The 13,966-nt window shown below is 37.0% G+C and overlaps 1 protein-coding gene across 5 annotated transcripts in view; it reads left to right on the forward strand.

The window, feature by feature from the left end:
- Positions 1–13,966, forward strand: part of LRP6 (LDL receptor related protein 6) — a gene marked incomplete at its 5' end in the record, with an annotated part of 178,027 nt that overhangs the window by 93,231 nt on the left and 70,830 nt on the right. For all 5 annotated transcript variants that reach the window (XM_079714740.1, XM_079714741.1, XM_079714743.1 and 2 more), the window contains 2 exons: positions 10,946–11,142; positions 12,815–12,946. In XM_079714740.1, coding sequence (XP_079570866.1) covers positions 10,946–11,142; positions 12,815–12,946 — 329 coding nt within the window. The remainder of the gene's footprint in view (positions 1–10,945; positions 11,143–12,814; positions 12,947–13,966) is intronic.

Raw genomic sequence — 13,966 nt, forward strand, 5'->3', positions numbered from 1 at the left:
CCTGGTGGCGCAGTGGTTAAGAATCCGCCTGCCAGTGCAGGGGACACAGGTTCAAACCCTGATCTGGGAAGATCCCACATGCCGCGGAGCAACTAAGCCTGTGCGCCACAGCTACTGAGCCTGCACTCTAGAGCCCAAGAGCCACAACTACTGAAGCCCGTGTGCCTAGAGCCCATGCTCTGCAAGAAGGGAAGCCACCGCAGTGAGAAGCATGCGCACCGCAATGAAGAGTAGCCCTGCTCGCTGCAACTAGGGAAAGCCTGCGTGCAGCAACAAAGACCCAATGCGCCCCCCAAAAAATAAATAAATAAATTTATTTAAAAAAAGAGAGAGATGGTAGTGGGATGGTTAGATGAGGAAGAAGAGCATGTTGACTTCTTACCTTGCACATGGGAGTGTCAGTAGATGCTGTCTTACTCTTGAAGTTTATTGTCTAAAGTAGGATCACATATGATTTTAAAACATAAAGATAATAAAATTGAATAAAACAGTTTGTATAGCTTCCAAATCCCTAGAGGCATTTAAAAAAGCATATAAATCCAGTCTAGTAGGAAAAGTCCATGAAACAATGGAGAGGTGGAGTATAAGGAAGAATAAAAAATGGAAGTTATAAGAAAAGAGTAAGGTCAAACAGCTATGCTGTTAAATATAAATGGAAGAAACAATCTGAATGTTGAACAATATTTTTTATAAACTTCCCTATTGTGAAATATTTAAGTTGTATTTTTTTACTTGTATAAATACTGATGGAATAAAGAGGAGCCTATATGAATCTGCATTTTTGATTACATCTTTATAATTCATTACAAGAAGTAGGATTTGTATGTCAAGGTGCAGAGTTTTAAGGCCATCTTTTTTTTTTTTATATAATGGAATGATTTTACTAATTTCCACTGTCACACACAGTATATTTCTGCATATCTAACCTACCATTTTTTTACGTTAAGTTTAGCTAAGAAAAGATAATTTCATCCTTTTTGAAATTTAAAAATATATTTTATTTGTATTTGCGTTTTTTTCTTTACTAGTGAGAGTGAATATTTTCCATAGTGTTAATTATAGTGGATTCTCATTATTCATGGTAGTTAATTTTATAAAGTTGTTGTGAACATGGAAATATAGTGAGCCCTGAACCATTGCTCTAAGGAGAAATACAGAATTAGTTTCCTGCTAGACCGTTGTCAAAAAATTTTCGTCAACTGATCATTACATAATTTCTAAAATATATGTTTATGTTTAAAAACACCTTATTTAATGTATAATGTTGAATGTTGGCAATATGGGTTTTTAAATTATAGCACAGCCATTCAGTGCAGTGTTATATAGCCTTTAAAATTAATGTGAAAGCAATATTTAATAATATGTTGAAAATCTTTACATTGTGAAATGAAGATGGGTCATTATGATGCAGTAAATGCTGTGCATTTACAAAAATTCACTTTTGTAAAAAAAAATACAGTCAGGGGCTTCCCTGGTGGCACAGTGGTTGAGAGTCCGCCTGCTGATGCAGGGAACATGGGTTCGTGCCCCGATCTGGGAAGGTCCCACATGCCGCGGGGCGGCTGGGCCCGTGAGCCATGGCCGCTGAGCCTGCGTGTCCGGAGCCTGTGCTCTGCAACGGGAGAGGCCACAACAGTGAGAGGCCCGCGTACCACACACACAAAAAAAAAACAAAAAAACCAGTCAGATATTGTTTAAATAAGATGAGAGGATGAGTTGGAGTCTTTCAAAATACATAAATTAACCATTTTTTCTCAGGGCATATTAACAGTTATTAAGATGCAACAAGGACCCTGGGACCTGCTGCATATATACCCAGTGAAGAAGCTCAGTAATTATAGGTGGTAAATGCTCTTTATTCCTGGTTTGGTGCAGGCGCCTCAGTTGTTTCTTGGTTTGGCTCAGCTGTTTTCCTTCGTCCTGTTGGGGGCTACGTTTTAGAACTAATGAATTTTTACTAGATTATTAATTCTAAATTCCATTGGTTAGTTGGTTTCCTGTTATGTCTTAGTTGGTTTCATGCTGTACCTTAACTGTTTATAAAAGAAACCAGGTTTTCCGTTCCTTGATCATTGGAAGTTGCTTGTATTTGTGTATATGCATGTACATATTGTACACATGCACATAATAAAGGACTAGAAAGATATACGTTCTATTTCCACATTTTTTATAGTCAACACATGTGTATTCTTTATATTATCAGGAGAAAGTAATTACTTTGGAAAAAGTAAATACCAGATTTTGCCGACATGGTTTAGGTCCCGTCATGCTTCTCTTTTGCCTCTACTCCAGATACATTATTAACTTTACTTCAGTCTGTCCTGCCCGTAATCTTCTTGAATACAGTGTAGCTCAGTCTTCCTTCACATGGGGCTCAGGTGTTTAAGACACTATTCAGGTTAATTGCCCATTTTTAAATTGGGTTATTTTATTATTGAATTGTAAGAATTTTATGTATTCTAGATAACAAGTTCTTCATTGGATATATTATTTAGAAATAAAGTTCAAACTATTAGTTTTTGCTTTTGTTAAAGGTGTTTTTGATGTACTAAGAAATCTTTGCCTAACCCAAAGTCACAAAGATTGACACTTTTGTTTTCTTCTAAGAGTTTTATTGTTTTAATTCCTAACATTTAGATCTATGATCCATTTTGTGTGTGATGTCTTACACTCTTTTATTAATTTATTTCCAAGTATTTGGTGTTTTTTATGGTGTTGTGAATGAATTATTTAATAAATTGCCATTTTTCTGTTTTCTCAGCACCATTTATTAAAGAAATTGTCTTTTCTCCATTGGATATTCTTGGCTCCCTTGTTAAATATTAGTTGACTGTATCACTTTTTGTATTTTTCATTGCTAGTCTATAGAAATCAATTTATTTCTGTATATTGATCTTGTATCCTGCAACCTTGTTGAATTAATTACATCTGTGAGGCTTTTTTCTTTGAAATTCTTCAGTATTCTCTGCATACAGAATCATGTCATCTGTGAATAATGACAGTTTTACTTCTTCCTTTCCCATCTGGATGCCTTTTATTCTTACTTGATAGTACTCACTAGGTCTTAGGCTGAATAGAAGACATCCTTGCCTTGTTCGTGATCTTTGGGGAAAATCATTAAAAAATTTTTTTTCTTTTTTTGCCATTGAGCAGGATCTTAGCTATAGGTTTTCTGTAGAGACCTTTTAAATCAGGTTTAGGAAGTTCTCATCTATTCCTAGTATCTTCAGTTTTTACCATGATTGCGTATTGGATTTCATCCAGTACTTTTTCTGCATCTGTTGAGATGATCATGGGGTTTTGTTTTTTATACACATGGTGAATTTCATTAATTGATTTTCAGTTGTTTAGCCAATCTTGCATTCTTGGAATAAATCTCACTTGGTCATATTTTAGAATCCTTTTTATTTATTTCTTTTTTTAAAAATAATATTAAAAAAAAATTATTTTGGGCTGTGTTGGGTCTTTGTTGCCACACGTGGGCTTTCTCCAGTTGTGGCGAGCGGAGGCTACTCTTCACTGCCGTGCGTAGGCTTCTCATTGCGGTGGCTTCTCTTGTTGCGGAGCATGGGCTCTAGGCATGCGGGCTTCAGTAGTTGTGGCATGTTGGCTCAGTAGTTGTGGCTCACGGGCTTAGTTGCTCCATGGCATGTGGGATCTTCCTGGACCAGGGCTTGAAGCTGTGTCCCCTGCATTGGCAGGCGGATTCTTAACCACTGTGCCACCAGGGAAGCCGTAGAATCCTTTTTAGATGTTTCTAGATTCAGTTTGCTAATATTCTGTTGAGGATTTTTATGTGTTTATTCATGAGAAATTGGTCTGTAGTTTATTTTCCTTGTGCTGTCTGGCTGGTTCATATCAGTGTAATACGAGCCTCATAGAATGAGTTGGGAAGTGTTCCCTCTTCCTCTATGTTCTGGAAGAATATGTGATGGATCGATATTATTTCTTCTGCAATATTTTTTTTTTTTTTTTTTTTTTTGTGGTACGCGGGCCTCTCACTGTTGTGGTCTCTCCTGTTGCAGAGCACAGGCTCTGGACGCACAGGCTCAGCGGCGGCCATGGCTCACGGGCCTAGCTGCTCCACGGCATGTGGGATCTTCCTGGCCTGGGGCACGAACCCGTGTTCCCTGCATCGGCAGGCGGACTCTCAACCACTGTGCCACCAGGGAAGCCCTCTTCTGCAAATATTTAATAGGAGTCATGAATGAAGCTATCTGGGCCTGGGGATTTCTTTATGGAAAGATTTTAAATTATTAAGTCAATTTCTTTAATTGTTCTAGGTCTTTACATTTAATTTCTTCTTGAGTGAGTTTTGGTAATTTGTTTCTAGGAATGTTTCCGTTTCATCTAAGTTTTCTATTTTGTTGGCATAAAATTGTTCATGGTATCTTATAATCCTTTTAATTTCTAAGGTCAGTAGTGATGTCCCTCTGTTATTCATAATTTTATTCACAAATTTCCCAATTTCTTTTTTTTTGTCAGTCTAGTTAAAGGCTTGTCAAGTTTGTCAATCTTTTAATAGAACCCACATTTTTTTTTTCTGCATTGTTTTTTCTGTTTTATATTTCATTTGATTTCCACCCTAATATTTTAAAATTTTCTTGCTTTGGATTTAGTTTGCATCTCCCCACACCCCTCCAGTTTCTTAAGATTGAAGCTTAGATTATAGATTTGAAGTCTATCTTTTTCTTCTTTTATTCTTTAATATTTATTTATTATTCGCTTCGTCAGGTCTTAGTTGCGGCACGCAGGTCTTTCATTGTGGCGTGTGGGCTCTTCACTTCGTTGCGGTGTGTGCAAGGGCTTCTCGCTAGTTGTGGCGCACGGGCTTAGTTGCCCTGCTGCATGTGGGATCTTAGTTCCCTGACCAGGGATAGAACCGGCATCGCTGCATTGCAAGACAGATTCTTAACCACTGGACCACCAGACAAGTCCCTATCTTCTTTTCTAATGCAGGCATTTAGGGATAAACTTACAGAATTTACCCTAAGCACCGCTCTGGCTGGTGACATCCCACAAATTTTTATATGTTGTATTTTCATTTTCTTTTAGCTCAAAATATTTTTTTTAAATTTATTGGGATTTCTTCTTTGACCCATTGCTTACTTAGAAGACATTGAGGGAGGATTTAGAAAAATTTAACAATGAGAAAATTCTCACTGTGGATTTCCCGAATTTTTCTGTTCTTGATATTCAGTGTGCTCAGAGAATACACTTTGTGTGACTTCAGTCTTTTAAAATTAATTGATACTTGTCCTAATGGTCGAATTTCCATATCCTTTATGATTTCCTGTCTAGTTGTCCTACCTTTTAATGAGAATAGGATTTTGAGATCTCAGACTGTTATTGTTGAATTGTCTGTTTCTTCCTTCAGTTCTGTCAGGTTTTGCTTCATTTGTTTGGGGCTCTGTTTTTATTTGTGTATGTTTATAACTGTTACATCCTCCTGATGATTTGACTTTTTGTCATTATAAAATGTGCTGCTTTATCTCTACTAATATTTTTTGTGTTAAAATATATTTTGTCTGATAGAACCACTGCATCTCTCTTACGGTTACTGTTTGCTGTAACCTTTCAGTTTCAACGAATTTGGATCTTTGAATATAAAGGGTGTCTCTTGTAGACAGCCTACAGTTGAGTCTTGTTTTGTTTTACCCGGTCTAACAACCTTTGCCATATGTATATGGTTTCTTTTTACAAAGAAAAACTGTATATATTTAAGGTGTTCAACCTTTTGTCTTTTAATTGGGGTGCTTAATCTATTTACATTTAATGTTGTTAATAATATGGTTGAGTTTACATCTGACATTTTTATTTTAGTTTATTTTTCATGTCTGTCTTTTTTTGTTCCTTTGGTTCTTCTGCCTTCTTTTGTATTAAGTAGATATTTTTTAGTGTATCGTTTTAATTCCTTTTATGTTTTTAAACAGTGTTTTGGAGAATAAAATATTCTTAGTGATTATTCTAGGGATTGCAATACTCCTTTTGTCAAAATCTGTATTATGGTAAAATACTAAGTTAATTCCTGTAAATTATAGACATTTTAGTCTAGTATATCTCCATTCCCTCTCCCCTCCTTTGTACTATTAGTGTCATTTATATTACATTTCTATTATAACCAATGGAATGTTATAATTATCACTTTATACAATCTTAGGTGTTTTTAAAAGGTTAAAGGAGAAAAAGAGAAAACATTATTCATAGAGTCTTTTGTATTAACCTACATATATGCCATTTCAGGTACCCTGTAATTCTTCCTGAGGGTTTGAGTTACTATTTGATGTCATTTCTTTTTTTTTTTTTTTTTTTTTTTTTTTTTTTTTTTTTTTTTTTTTTTGCCTTACGCGGGCCTCTCACTGTTGTGGCCTCTCCCGTTGCGGAGCACAGGCTCCGGACTCGCAGGCCCAGCGGCCATGGCTCACGGGCCCAGCCGCTCCGCGGCATGTGGGATCTTCCCGGACCGGAGCACGAACCCGTGTCCCCTGCATCGGCAGGCGGACTCTCAACCACTGCGCCACCAGGGAAGCCCTTGATGTCATTTCTTTGCTCCAAATTAGTTCTGTTCTCTTCCCTGTCCTTTGTGCTTCAAATCTTTATTTTTAAAAAATCTATTTTTCTGTTTCTTTTTGATCTTCAAAAATTCCTCCTTAGGGATGTAATGTACAACATGATGACTGTAGTTAACACTGCTGGATGATACATAGAAAAGTTATAGGAGAGTTAATCCTGAAGAGTTCCCATCCCATGGAGAAAATTTTTTTTTTCTTTTCTTTCTGTTATATCTGTATGAGATGATGGATGTTAGCTGAATTTATGTGGTAATCATTTCACAGTATGTTTAACTCACACCATCATGCTGTATATTGTACTGTGATATATGTCAATTAGTTCTTAATAAAATGGGAAAAAATCATGAAAAAAGAAAAAACCTTCTTTTCACTGGCTGTTTCTGTTTCCTTATCTGTTATGTTTATTCACTCCTGTGTTTGTGTTATTTCTAGTTGATAATTCATTTCTTAAGTGACTTGTTCTTATACTTCTAATTCTTTCATTAGTTCTCTCACCTCAGTTTTGAGGTTTTAAATTGTAATTTGTGTTATTCTTTTATGGCTAGTATATGATTTTAGAGCATTTCAGGTTATTTTGCAATAGGTTGTAAACTATTTGTTTCAGGACCATACTTTTCTCGCATATTTTATTATCTTTAGGGATGTTATTTTCTTTTTTCTTTTTTTTAATATTAACTTTTTAAATGGACTTGATCTTAATTTATTTTTAAAATTTCACGTGAAATTGTTTTTCTGGAACTTGTTGAAGAAGGCAGTTTATCATAACTTTTGTAACTTCACAGAACTCTCGAGTGTGTGTGTGTGTTTAAAAAATTGGCAGCTTGCTTTCTGAGATTTCCTGGCTGTGTTTCCTTCTCCCACTTTTTTCTGTACCTTAGTTTTCCATTATCTCTCTTGTACTATCATCCTCACTTTCATTCTACTCCTAGTAATGTATGGTCACTGTGGGCCTTTGTCTGTAAGGGAGCTCTTTTGGGTCAGTTGGAGAGTTCACTGTAGGTTAAAGTGCACCAGTCCCTTCAGTACCAGCCATCCACTCTTTGCATTCTCTGAGTGGACAGAACCGAACCAGTCCTCGGCAGCTGCTGTTCTCAGATTGGTTTCCCTGTCTTTCCGCTGCTGTCTATTTTGTGTCTTCTCCCACTCCTGGATCTGCTGAATGCCCTATTTTTTCCTTCTGATTCCTCCTGCAAAAGTGCTGATGCCAATGAGATCTTATGGCTGTTGGTAGTTTTCCTTTTTGTGTCTTGGGTTTTGTGGTGGTACCTTTTCATCTAGCTTTGTTGTAAATGTTGTCCAAGGGTTTTTTGGTTTTGCTACCTAGTTGTTCTGTTTTCATGTGGAAAACTTTTAGAGATTTTTCAAACACTGTACCACTACCACTGTTGTCATCTTTTTAGGTGTTATAAAAACCTCACTGTGATGTGGAGAAGCTCTCTTCCAAGGTTAGGTTCAGATGTCAGAATTCATGGCAGTAGTGCTTTGGTGTGACTAAGTAGATTTATTACCCACACAGGTGGGGAGTTCTCAGTTGGGGGCAGAGGACAACTTTCTGGGAAGAGGTCCAGAAACAGAAAGTGAATACAAGTGTGCAGGTGTTTTATAAAGGATAAGTCTGGTTGGTGCAGAATTTGACAGAGGCCTCTGTCAGGCATGGAATCTGAAAGAGGTGGTGAGTGTACTCCTGTACTTGGCGGTACTGGTGAGAGTGAGCCCTCAGGAAATGACAGACAGAGGGAGGAGATGATGCTCAGAGGTTGCCAGCACTAAAGCAAAACATCAGTAGGGGTCTCAGTTTCTCTCCTTTGGTCTCTGTAGAAGAGATCAATTTTTCAAGTCCTGTTTTGGTTGTGGCATACTACTGAAGGACTAGGCTTTGACCTTGCCAGCCACATTTGTTCTCAGTATCCGTGATCAACTCCTCCTTGAAGTAACTCGAGTTTCCGGGGGGGTAATCCCAACCAGAGGGAAGAAAGGTGAAGACTGTGTTCACTTATCTGCAGTTTCAGAGCAAGTCACCATTGGCTGGACAAATCGGTAAGTCACCAAAGAATATGACAAGAATGAGTGATAGCCTTCTTAGCTCTGCTTTTTGTACAGTTCTGTTAATTACATATTTCATTTAAGGTATTTAATTTTATCAGGCGTTCACTGAGTGTCTAATAAGTCCACCTAATTTGTACATATTGTCATATTGTGTTGTGTGAGATCCTGTTAATATAAATAAGCCGGAGTCTAGTATTTACTTGATTCTGATAAGCTATTGATTTTAAGAGCTTTTTATTGTGACTTAGAAACCAGCACATGAAATGTTCAGTTGTAAAATATTATCCCTGCGTCAGAAATATTAAAATATTGAAAACATACATCCTAAAATTGAGGAGTCATTTATGAAATGTTTATTAAGTACCAATCATAATGCTTAAATGCTTTTGCATATATTATGATTTAGTCTTCACAGTAACTCAGTGTGGTTAGGTTATTATCTTCCAATAACAGATGAGGAAAACAAAGCTTGTGGAAATAAGTAGTGTAAGTACAGGGGGACATTTGAACTCGGCCCTGTCTCGTTTCTTTTCAGTATATAAATGCTTTCAGTCAATATGTAAAATGAGTATATCTTTTAGGGAGGGGTTCTGTTTTTCCTATCTGTTTATTCTGCTGTGTTAAATTCATTAGAGTGAATTTTAACTTTTTATTTAATAATATACAAAGGACTTAGAAGACTTTTTTCTCCCCAGAGTTTTTCAAAGATCTGGTTATATAATTTGTGATTCTTTAAGATGGTTAATGAAAACCTAAGTAATTTCATCTTCACTATTATTTATTTTTCAGTCATGTTTCTTGACGTTCTTGGCAGCTTCTCAGAACTCTCTCTTTATGTCTTACCGTAATGAATTTTGGAAAACGTCAGTGTGAAATATGCAGGCCTATTTAAATTTGAACTTAAACTATGATATCACTCCTGTAATAGCATAATCATTTTAGTAAACTTAATAAAGCTGTTCATTTAAGAAGTGGAAGAAACCACTTCAGAAGTAGTCACTGTGACCGTTCTTATTGGGAAATGAGAAGGAGAGTAATCTGCTGGGGAAGTGAGAATTAAAAGAGAGGAGAAAACTGTGGTGATGTGGGCTGGCCTGGGTATGAGGTTTTAAACTAGAAAGTTTGATAAACTAGTCATGCTAATATTGTATACAGTTATTTAAAAATCTGGCTCAGATTTAAAACATCTTAGGCTAAGACCATTCCATGTACAATAACAGATGCTAATTCTGCTTAGATGAAACCTATCTTACTGCTCTTAAATTTAATTTAGTATACCTGTGATCTGTTAGGTGTTAGAGATCAGATAACCTCAGGGACCTAAAAATTGGATTATCTGTCAATGTGTTATCCTTTATTTATTTTTAGTTGCTTACATTTTCCTCTTTCTCTCCTAGCTGAGTGATTTATGAAATTATTAGATTTGATAGTATGAAAATATCAAAGCATTTATTTTCTTGACTGTTATTGTGGCTTAAACGCAGTTTGTTTATTATTCAAGAATTATATTATTTACTAATTACATAACTCTCCATGACATTCTGCAAAGTTCTGTGCCTTCAGTACTAATCAGGCTCTCTACCTCTCCTTCCATGTAGTTAGGATTGCTTGTGAAATTTGGGGATCTGCTTTGTCTCTTGAACACATTCTGCCAGTGGTTGGGCTTCCTTTTTGCTACCTGGCTTGTGGAGATTAAGTAACCATATAGCAGAAAGCCAACTGAGATGATCATTTGCTGGAGTGAGACTGGAGTCTGTAGAGAGAGAGCTCTACCAGAATGACTTTTTAGCCTCATGTGTATGTTTTTACTTTTCAGTTATCAAAGCCATAAGAAGTGATGGAAGAAACAGGCTCAGATTCTTTGTTCTTCCACATCAAGAAGGGAAAAACCTATTGCTGATTTAAAACTACTTCCCAGGGCCAACTCTAAACCCTGGGATTTTTCTTTTTGCCAGCCTTTCTCTTTCCAGTGGCATGAATTATGTGGAAGGATGGAAGGGTGTGAGTGTGGAGATGGGAGCTGACAGCAGTGCTGATACTTGGGCCTTCACTTTGTCTGCTAGCTTTTGTAGTGCACCCGGAGCCTGCTGCCAAGTTAGGAACCATTCTGAAGTGCTTGGTTGAGGATTTCGGGCACCATGATTTCAAATACATTTGAATTTACTCCTTGTCTTGTTTTTCATAGGTGTATTTGACCTTAACATATGTGTTATCCAGGATTTGTATGTGTTAATGTGGACTGCAAGACCATTTTAATGGGAGAGATGAAGTTTTGATTAAAGAAGAAAATTTAGAAATGTTTGAGTTTTTCTCTTTGTGTTTAATAGGCAGGCGGTGGTTAAAGGTTCCCTTCCACATCCTTTTGCCTTGACGTTATTTGAGGACACATTGTACTGGACTGACTGGAATACACACTCCATTTTGGCTTGCAACAAGTACACTGGCGAGGGTCTGCGTGAAATCCATTCTAACATCTTTTCTCCCATGGATATACATGCCTTCAGCCAGCAGAGGCAGCCAAATGGTAAGTGATCTTGATTTTTAAATTGCAGGTTGGAATAGCTTTGTAGCACTCTGATGTCTGGCTTTAGTGAGGGGCAAGAGGAGGGAGGATATATCCAAAGGTAGTGGGAAGAAATAAAAAACAGGGAAAATGTCAAAATATAATTCAGGGTAGACAACAGCGTAAACCATTTGTAGCTTGATATCTGTCACTACAGACCACCTCAGCCCTTTGTTTGAGTCTGGGGTTATGAAGGTAAAGAAGAGAGAAATAAAATAAGAAATTGAGATAGCTCATATGCTAAGATGGAAACCTCTATTAATCTAACTGGTTAATTTAAGTACCTCAGGTTACTTAAATAAAATACTTGCTTATACCTTTTCTGTGCACATCCCCCCCACCACCTTTTTTTCTTAGTTTTGCTTCTATTTCTGGCCATCCTTTATAATGACTTGGGCTGTGACTGCTGTCAACAGTTTCTTGTAAGAGGGGACTAGAATTAGGTTTAAAAGAATATGAGAGTGTTAAGTGTTTGGCACTGGTGTGTTAATAAATGTTTGGCATGTGTCTGAGTGTATTTCAGATTGTATTCCATAGCCCAAAATGCAGGGGTTTTGGATTATGCATTGCTTTGTATTAGTTCCTTCCATTTAGGGGGAGATAGTCAAATACTGAATGTGTCATATTGGAATCTGGTGATCATGAGTCCATAAAAATGTTTTAAAATGTTTTAAAATGTTTGTGTTACTCTTTTGTAGAAAAGAAAATGTTTAGTCACTTGCGTGAATTTTTTATTCTCAGTGTTGGCCCTCAGGAAAGAATTTCTTTGTTCTTGTTTTTTTAATGACACTGTTGATTCTTTATGTTTTACTAGTTTGAGAATTTGCAGTTATGTGTGATATTGCTTTCTTTTATCTTTCATATTTTGTTGATCTCCATCTTTTGTTGATTTTTTTGAGTATTATTTAAATCCATCCCTTTCTATATATAGTTTCTTCACATTTTCTAATTAATCTCTGCTTCCCAGTTTTCCCTTTTAAGTCCATTTTGTTTATCTTTTCCATGTAAATCGTTCCAAAGTGTGGCTTTTCTCGACTCTCAGTGCCTCCACCACACACAGACTTGCCCCTCCCTGTGCTCATTCAGCTTTAGTTCCTATTAGTCAAACCTTAATCTTCCGTTACACTGTTCACCTTATTATCTCACCCAGTGTACAGCCTCCAAGCCTTCATTCATGTGGTTTTACCATACTTGGATGGCCCCCTGTCTGTTCTTCCTACCTTTCAAGACTTCAGTCATGTCCTGAATCTTTCCTTAGTGATTTACTTTCCATTTGGCTCTATACTGACTTTACAATCTAAATGTTCAGGATAGCAGTTTCATTGTTTTGTATTGTTTTCCAGTATTATTGTTCATTAATTTTGTCATACTGGCCAGATTGCAAGCTCTTTAGGTCAGGGACATCCTGCTTTATTTCTTGTATATTCCTCTTTGGATACAAAATGCTAAGTAAATTCTCACTGATTAATTCCCTTCCTTGCAGATGGTCTGGTAGTCAAGCACCTGGATGACATTTGGTAATAATTTGGTTTATCAGAGTTGCTCATGTTTTGGTTGTTAACCTTTGTGTATCTAGAGTGGGGGAGGTCATCCATAATCATTGGTATTAATTACTGTGATTTATATTTGACAGCTACAAATCCATGTGGAATTGATAATGGTGGTTGTTCCCACTTGTGTTTGATGTCTCCAGTCAAGCCTTTTTATCAGTGTGCTTGCCCAACTGGGGTTAAACTCCTGGAGAATGGAAAAACCTGCAAAGATGGTAAGAAGTTGGTCTCCAAGAAGGAAGAATTTTAGACAGCAATTGGGATTTTTTATGATTTATTTTATTTCTCTATAATAAGCTCTACAAGTTACAGTGCTTTGGGAGACTAGTCACTTAATCTCTCAGTCTTCACAATTGGTTACATACTGGAGTGTTTTTTGGCAACTCTCGAATATTATTTTATAAATTATTTTAGTATTTAACTGAATTTTTAACATGCTATTTTGGAAAAAAAAATTAGGTGCCATTTCTTTTCTCTGTCAAATCTCATAGTCAGGGCTTCCCTGGTGGTGCAGTGGTTAAGAATACGCCTGCCAGTGCAGGGGACACGGGTTTGAGCCCTGGCCCGGGAAGATCCCACATGCTGCGGAGCAACTAAGGCTGTGTGCCACAACTACTGAGCCTGCGCTCTAGAGCCCGCGAGCCACAACTACTGAATCCCATGAGCCACAGCTACTGAAGCCCGTGCGCCTAGAGCCCGTGCTCTGAAACAGGAGAAGCCACTGCAATGGGAAGCCCGCGCACTGCAACGAAGAGTAGCCCCCGCTCACTGCAACTAGAGAAAGCCCGCGCACAGCAACGAAGACCCAACACAGCCATAAATAAATAAAAAAATAAAATAAAATTAAAAAATCTCATAGTCATTGATATCACAATTGATTCTTGTGGAAATGAGTATTCTCATAAAGAATACATTTTTAACAGTAGGTAGCATTTGTAAATAAAGAACTTCCGTGCAAGGAAAAGATGTTTATTAAACTTTTAACTATAAAGACTATCATGGGATAAACATATTTTCTAAAAAATGATTGAATGATGTTTTTAATTGCCTTTTAACAACAGAGAATTGCCTTCAGAAGAAGAAAAGAATTCCTTATTGTACTGTTTAAAGCAACTCTTTCTATACTTAACCACCACACTGCCTCTTCTCCTTACTCTCAATTCCCTATAGAGAGAGGGCATATTGGAGAAGTATTTAGGACATTTCAAGGGACTTCTGGTTTGGGATAACACCAG

The sequence above is a fragment of the Hyperoodon ampullatus genome, assembly GCF_949752795.1.
Source record: "Hyperoodon ampullatus genome assembly, chromosome: 11".
Classification (NCBI taxonomy): domain Eukaryota; kingdom Metazoa; phylum Chordata; class Mammalia; order Artiodactyla; family Ziphiidae; genus Hyperoodon; species Hyperoodon ampullatus.